We start from the raw sequence: 8,600 nt of genomic DNA, 5'->3' as shown, positions 1-8,600 counted from the left end.
TCCAAATAACCCGTAATTCAAGACCATTTAAAGTTCAAATGATATGAAGTTCAACCTGATGTACTCAAATCAAAATAACCTAAAACCCGACCAAGACCAGTATTTGAATGAACCGAAACCTAAAAAATAATTCAAAACCAAGACGACAAGAACATGAACTAACCAAAATATGAGATAACCTTGACCTAAAAAGGACCCAACTAAAAAAAATATATTCACTTGATTTTGACTTGACCTGAAATACCACCAACCTAAACATGGCCCGAACTCAAACTCGACTACCCACCCCCCCCCCCCCCCCCCCCCCCAAACCATTCCAAAGCCTAGCAATCTGAACCCGATCAAAGTTAACCGAAAGATAATATGTCTTGAATTCGAAAAATAATCTGAAGTTAGATAATCCAGTATTCAACTCAACTAATCTTAAATGACCGAAATCTAAAAATGATATGAAGCAAGATGACTCAAAACCTAGACCTAATAACACTTCGAAATCAAACTTATTCTAATAATTAACTCAGACATGATGAAACCCAAACAATTACCATCTTTAATTTTAGATTTAAAATCATTGAAGATGTGACTTTTATTATTTTAAAAAGATCATATGTCAAATTAATTACATCTACAATTTTAATAAATCACAATATTTTGTGCTCACAAAATATATAGCTACGAGTTTCCACTTAGTGCCCCACAATTAATCCACGAGGTAGCACACAGAAGAACTCTGACTGGTTTATACTGATGGAATCATGGTAGCATAATAAATGGTCTCGTTAATCCAGCCAGCTAGGATTGAGCATCCATTAAATTAATTTGCATGTCGCAATCAAACAGAATTAATTTCATAGAAAACAAACTAAAGTCCCTTAAACAATTAAGGCACTGCCTATTTCCTCCCCATTCCCTACCAACATTCCACATCATGTGTTATGTGGGGTCATTAATTTCAATTTGGGATTCTGTGTGCTGCGCATCAATATACAACATCCTATACAAATACAACATGTTATTTCCAAATAGAGCCCACAATAATTAATTAGTACGATAGTGTATATGTGAATAAAACTAGGGATATATATGCTACACATCATGTATTACATGCATGGGATCCAAAAAATAATGTTTATAAGTTAATTTAATACAATTATTTTTCATTTTTTTATTGTTTGATTTTATACTAAATAATTATGTTCATCATTTTTTTGCATCACTCATGAAATAGATTGGTTTCAACGTACAATTTAACTTCGTTGTTTGAAACCAATATGATATGTTAAGTTCACCAAATAATTTAGAAAACTTAAAAAAGAATATTAAAATAAGTAAAGGAACAACATATGTAATAATATTTATGCATATAACTTGTTCAAATGAATATAATAAAATGAGTAAAGATACTATATAGTTCTCGTGTCAACAATTAACTTGCCTTACCAGTTACCACACTGTACAGTCCATATTCAGCCAGAAGAGATAATTAAACTTGGTTATTTTTTGCATCCTTTCTACATAGCTATCAACCTAGAGAGTTAGAGAGAGAGAGAGAGAGAGAGAGAGAGAGGGAGGGTTTTCTTGTGGGCATGGTCTTCTTCTCTCTCAAGTCCTTGCATCACAAGCTATCATGTTGCATCTTCATCCAAGATGGATTACGACCCATACTCACTCTTCATCAGCCAAATACATCCAAATTTATCCCCATCAATTCCAATCGGATCCGGATCTCAACCTTTTAATAACATAAGGGTTGTTTTCAGCAACGAAGTGCAACGATACAAAAACATTGATTCAGTAGATGGCTAAGGTCATGAGTTATATACCATGGATAGATAGCATTCTTTTTTTGCTTCTCTCTCTCTATATATATACACACATAGTTGCATACATAAAGACAGTTTGTTAGCTATCCGAGTACATCAAAGTAGGAGAGAGAAAAGTTCCTTCCGTATATGATACATGCCCCGGCCCCAAGAATACCTAAAATCATACATCATACAAACTATTAATTCCAACCAACAAACCCCTCTTTCTCTCTTAATTCCTCCTGTGTATAAGGAAGAAGAAAGGTGAGATGGGGCTAAGACAGATAGAGATGACACTTCCACCAGGGTTCCGGTTTTATCCAAGCGATGAGGAGCTTATTTGTCATTATTTGCAAAAGAAGGTTACAAATGAAACTATGACCGGAGGAACATTGGTAGAGGTGGATTTGCATGTTCTTGAGCCATGGGAGTTGCCAGGTTTGCTTCTATTAAATAATCTCTGTCCTACTTTATTTAATTGGATTATATATGTGCTAATTAACTATTTATAATTTATTTATTCATTGCTTTAATTCTTTGAGGAATATGATTGGTCTTTTTTTTGTTCTCTACATATCTATTTAAATTTCCTTTTTCTCTCTCTGTTTTAGCTAAAAGAAGGTAGGATATATAGCAGATAAGTTATTTTGGAATTTTAAAAAATAAACCTCCTAATTAATTCAGTGACAATATTCATAATTCAATTATTTTGCTTTTCCTTCACTTATTTTGGGGATTTTGATTATCTTTATCATAATAAAATGATAGTCGAGCAGACCAGCTTAGGCTACCATAAATTAGTTCCTTCAATTCATAATTAGAACTTGAAAATTAGTGAACTATATATGTTTGAATGCTCCGTTGTGATCACCTTTTCGTTCCTAATGAACAATAATATATATTTCCTCATACTAATTGTTTCTTCATGCGAATTTCTCCACACCTAGCTAGATCACTCACCAAAAGATTAATTCTCAAAATCTATTCTGGAAATGTACAAGGCAATGCATTAAAGACATCTTTTCCTCAAGGGTGAATGCAGAACCTTCTAATTATGTTTGGATTTTATCAATAGATTAATGTTTGTCTTCTTTTACAAATTAGGACAATCATTGATTTCTAAATTTCTACTCTAAGTTGTTTAATTAACTCTCTCTCTCTCTCTCTCTCTCTCTCTCTATATATATATATATATATATATATATATATATATATATAATATGTATATCTTGATATGTATAACCTAGCTATATCCTTTTGTTGTTAGGAGAATTAACTTTTAGTTTAATTTATAACTTTATGGAAATCATATTACTCTCATTTAAAATTAACAATGCAACAGAGCATAAGTTGTCTATATTCCTCTTGCAATTTCTAAGATCACATTATTTTGTCTCATGAACTGGATAGTTGGTGCTTAGTCTAATTAGAGTAATGAAGATTCAAATTACAAAACAGAATAGTTTTGTCATCCACTACATGTATACCTCTCTGTAGCAAGAGGGACTTGGATAGTTGTCTTTTATGAAAGGACAAACTCTTCAAGATTTTGTCATATCTACTTAACTAACGACATATATGTACATTAGCGCTAATTAACATGTGAAACCTCTGTAGAAGAAAACAATCTAATGTCGAATCCCAAAAGAAAATTTCTTGGACCGTTCTGCATGATTTTTTTTTTTTTAAAATAAGAAATTAGCAGTGACCCATTTGCATGATAAAGAACACCAATATTTCATATGATATGGTTATCAATATTATTTATCTACAAGTGTAAAAGCACAAGTCTGCTATGTCTATATGATTGTCATCACTTATCAACAAGTGGAGATCCCTCAACAAAAAAACCAGCATCATGCATGTTATTACTTATTAGCCATTCTACAGTTTGTTTTTATCATGTATTTTTTATATATGTAGGCACCAGTAAAGAATAACACGATCACACTCTATCATATATAGAACTCAAGAGAAAATTAATTAATTAAGAATCATAAAATTTTTTGGGACCAATATGTGCACTGCATGTATTTTCTTGAAAGAACATTACTACTGTATATGTATTGATATGATCGATGCACATGAGCTAACTCACTAATTGGTAAAATTAGGAAACTACGTACAGTACTACTTCAAACAAATTGATATTAAACACTTGTAGTTATGATATTTGAGAATTAATTTCTTATTGCATGTGTAGCTTTAGTTATATTAATACCAAAGAAGTAGTAGTAATCAAGACTTGCATAAATTGGCTTGTGCATACTAAACACCATTGAATATTGATGTACAAGCATATGTTATATGAAACATGTATTCTAAGTTGAAATATCTTAACGTGCTTCAGATACAGCGAAACTCAGTGCAAATGAGTGGTACTTCTTCAGCTTCAGAGACCGCAAATATGCAACTGGTTTGCGCACAAACAGGGCAACAAAAACTGGGTACTGGAAGGCAACGGGGAAGGATCGTACGATATACAATCCGAATAGCCATGCCATTGTAGGTATGAGAAAGACTTTGGTGTTTTACCAAGGGAGAGCTCCAAATGGAGTAAAGAGTAGCTGGGTGATGCATGAATTCAGACTTGAGAACCCTCATACTCTTCCTAAGGTAACTATTGATCTCTATTAATATATATGCATAATTTTTATGCCAATGTTGTGTAATTTTGTTTTTCAATGATTGTAGTATATATATATTTTGGCTAGGATATCTTGGTTCTTCAGTACATATTTTTATTTTTTTTAAATAGAGTATCATCTAATGATAACTTATATATGATATCTTTTTTTTCAATGAACAATAAAAATATATATATTAGAATAAATGTGGATCCACAGTACCAAAGTATTTAGTTCCTTCTTTTAAATTTTTAAGTCTCCTAAATTTGATGGAAGTAAAAACTCTCAAGCAAGATTGCTAACGAAAATAATATATTTTATTGTTCATTATTTGACAATAATTATTAGTATGCAATATTTGAGAAAATTAACTCCATAATATAAGCATGTTACTCAAGACAATTGTTGAATGATTTTATTTGATTATAAATATGACATTGGAATGCAGAGTCCTCTGTCCTCTTGCATGTGGTCCCCAAGGATTACATGGTTAGCCTACTTAGAAAAAATAGCTTTTGATAGTAGAATATATATTATATGGTTTCTCATGAGAAATATATCCAACATATATATGTATATGTGCCAGATTCATGAGAAGATAAATTGCAAGCCGAAGTGCATCTGTTTTGATTGAACCATATATATTTTCGAAATGCGCGCTACCGTTGTTTACCCCCATTGGTTTATTGCAACCATGTTCCACTTACCAATTAATAAGGCCCATTTGATAGAGTTGCATATATATATATATATATATATCCACACACACAAGAGAAGTGAGGTCATTGGCATATTTCATAGTGAATATTGTACGTACATATCAACTCATGATGATCCTTGATATACCTCGTTAATATAAAAACATATGAATATATATATGTGTGCTTACAATATTGCAACCTGCTTTTTTAAATATATTTAGTTCGGAGTGATTCTAGATTTTCCATATCACAACATGACAGCACCGAAATCTCGGTCACATGCATGATTCTTTTTTCTATTGACAAGCAAATTATTTTCTTTCTCAATCTTTTTTTTATGTTATAATCTGTTTTAATTACTTTTATCTAGATAATATTTTGTAATTAATGCATATTTGGTTAATTAATTAAACTCTTACAATTAAGCTGACTAATTAGCTATGTATATCTATCGAAATATTAATGCAACATTGACAGGTAGCTTAATTTGTAGTCTTGTTAATTAATAATCATAATTAATTAACAGAAAGCTAATTAAGAGATCGAGTTTGTTAACTACTCTTTTGCTGGGTCGCTATTGCATTAATTAATTCGTTTCTTATTGCACTTTACAAGTTATGTCATAGGTCACAATATATAACATCATGATCAATTCCTACAGGCTACAGTACACTTGGGTTGTCATCACTCATCATCAAATCTAATATAATTAATTATTTCATGTACTTTGCACAGGAGGATTGGGTTCTTTGTAGAGTATTCTACAAGAAGAAAGGTGACGAATCAGCTTATACGGACTACAATTCCATGGAATTTGATGCAATAGAAATAGACACGGGATGTGCTTCTCAACCAATAAATCAAATAATTGGGTATAATAACGAGCACATGGGCTCATCATCACAGGATAATTATAATAATAATCCCACAATTGATATTGATATTGATATTGATATGGGGTTATTGCACTTCAATGGACCTCATGATCATATTCCCCAGGAAACGATGAATAATCTAATTAGCCCTGAAACAGTAGTTGACATGGATTCTAGAGATGGAGATTATTACATGTTTCTTCTCAACATGGGCATAGAGAACCAAGATCTTGTGGGAGGGCCGGGGGTGCTACGTACCAATATTAATTAATTGAAGGTGGTTTATTTATTGAGGGTGCATATATATATATGGTGAAAATGCATGGCCACATTTTATATATACTAGAAATTAATGGAACTTAATTATATTAATTGTTGATATGGTGATCGAGCAGAAATACTATACTATATATATAGAATTTATGTTATTTTCGCCTATATATATTTATAGTACCTGTTTGTACATATAACTAGAGAGTTCGTTTATGTATTAATTGTTTTATAGTGTTTAATTGACGTCCTAATTAAATGCATGAAATTTGATTGGCTTCTACCACTCTTATTAATTGTTTTTGATATATTTTTCTGTACGTACGTATAAGTAATTAGTTCTCCGATTAATATTATGTAATTTTAAATAAAATACTAATTAGTTAAATTAGAGTACTGGTCAAAATTCATCATATTGAAAAAGGAAATTTAGAAATAATACCTATATATCAAACCCTATCTCCTGCTAGAGATGCAAAAAAAAAAAACAAACAGTTCCTCTAATTTGTTCAATAAGGTACGTAATTAATTCGTTTGTTACTTATTATTGATATATATTTATGGTGGAATATTTACTTAATTAATTACCAGGAACATTAATGATATATATGACCACAATTGCATGTATAACATCATTTTAAATTATTCTTAGTCGGTAAAATTAATTTTAAGCAAGCTAGCTATTATTAACTTCGGGCCAGATACTTAAACAATTGTATACATCATTTTAATTATTAATTCTCGCATTTTTATTAAAGGAATCGGTATTTTTTAGATAGTATTTTTGAAAATTAGATTTGTATCTCTTTATAGAGAGAAGAATACTCAGCCAGAAGTTGTATTGTCCGCGCATGCATCGATCTTAGAATGCTTAATTAATCGGTTATACTAAATTTAAATGCGTTCTTGGATTGGATGAATCGAAATATATATATATATATATATATATATATATATATATGCACTCGATCGCTGCTTTAAACGTCAAGCTAGCTAGCTAGCTACGCACTATTGACAGCTAATGAAACTCGTGTTGACTGGTCAAAACACATATTAATAACTTATTAATTATTCGAACATCTCAAAATGCACACATTAATTAATTTCTCTTTAGAAATAGACACTTGTCTGAATCTAAATGAAACCTTGTTCGAACAATAAAAAAAAAAAAAAAATGGAACCTACTGTTGTAAAATTAAAATAAAGTTACAATAAAAGTATGTTTATGTAAATAACAAGAGATATAGAGAGAGCAATAATAGAATTTTATTCTTCCACTATTGTATATAATATATGTGTCTTATTATCTATTTACAAAACTTCTATTTATAAGCTAGAAATAGATGTTACAATAATAAAGGAGAAAATGAATGTTTATGATAGTGGAGATAGTGAAAGTGGTGGACAATGAAATGAGAATTAATATTGAAAGTTATAGAATGAATATCCACATAAATATATTTTATAACACCTACTATTTTAAACTTTTAGTATCATTATTGTTTAAACCACACAACACATCTTGTATAAAGTAAAAATCACTTGTCTGCAGGTTCAACATTATATAAATACTATTCTAATTATTTTTGTACAAAGATTAGAAAAAAAAACAACTCTGACAATTTTTGGGGATAAGAGAACTATTTGGATAGCTCTACCGAATAACTCTGACAAAATGAACTTAATTCAATATACAATGTTTACAATATAAAGCTTGATTTCTCAAATAAACTGAAATCAAAATTCATTTTGTGAAGTCCAATTTATGGCCTTTAAAATTAACTTGAGCATTTTTAAAATTAACTTGCAGCATATATAAGGTCGTACTTACACTAATTATATATTCACTCCTCCCAATTCTAATATTTAGACTTCACTCCTTATACTAACTTTCCTCTAATCAGAAAATGCAAGAATATAATTCAAAAATAATTTATCATGTATGGTAAAATTTAAGATCAAAGCTAGCGTATATGTTGTGCTCACTAAGAGATCAAGTTTAGTGAGCACAACTTTAAAAATCTATCTTATTGACTTCAAACAACGAATTCAAACTGTTGAAACCAATCTACTTCATGAGTGATGCATGCATATGTAAAATTTTGAAAGTTTAAAATTCATTTAGTACAAAGTCAAACGGTAAAAAAAAATGAATTTCTTATAAGTTATTTTATACCTTCATTTTTCATCATTTATTTGCCGATTGACTTTGTACTAAATGAATGCACGCATCAATTTGAAGTAGATTGATTTCAATTGTTTTGATGCGTCGTTTAAAACCAATTCAATATTTTTTTTTGGAATTGTCTTCACCAAACTCTC

General features: G+C 30.2%; 1 protein-coding gene across 1 annotated transcript; it reads left to right on the top strand.

Moving 5' to 3' along the window:
- Window positions 1–2,017: 2,017 nt before the first annotated feature.
- On the top strand, window positions 2,018–6,142 carry LOC144556606 (NAC domain-containing protein 100-like). Its single transcript, XM_078304987.1, has 4 exons — window positions 2,018–2,243; window positions 4,156–4,421; window positions 5,869–6,005; window positions 6,133–6,142. The coding sequence occupies exons 1-4, from the start codon at window positions 2,075–2,077 to the stop codon at window positions 6,140–6,142; spliced, it is 582 nt and encodes a 193-aa protein (XP_078161113.1). The 5' UTR covers window positions 2,018–2,074.
- The last annotated feature ends 2,458 nt before the right edge of the window (window positions 6,143–8,600 follow it).

This window comes from Carex rostrata, chromosome 7, assembly GCF_964058835.1.
Source record: "Carex rostrata chromosome 7, lpCarRost1.2, whole genome shotgun sequence".
NCBI classification, from domain to species: domain Eukaryota; kingdom Viridiplantae; phylum Streptophyta; class Magnoliopsida; order Poales; family Cyperaceae; genus Carex; species Carex rostrata.
Note: the sequence above shows the minus strand (reverse complement) of the source record. Positions and strands in the feature narration are given on the sequence as shown.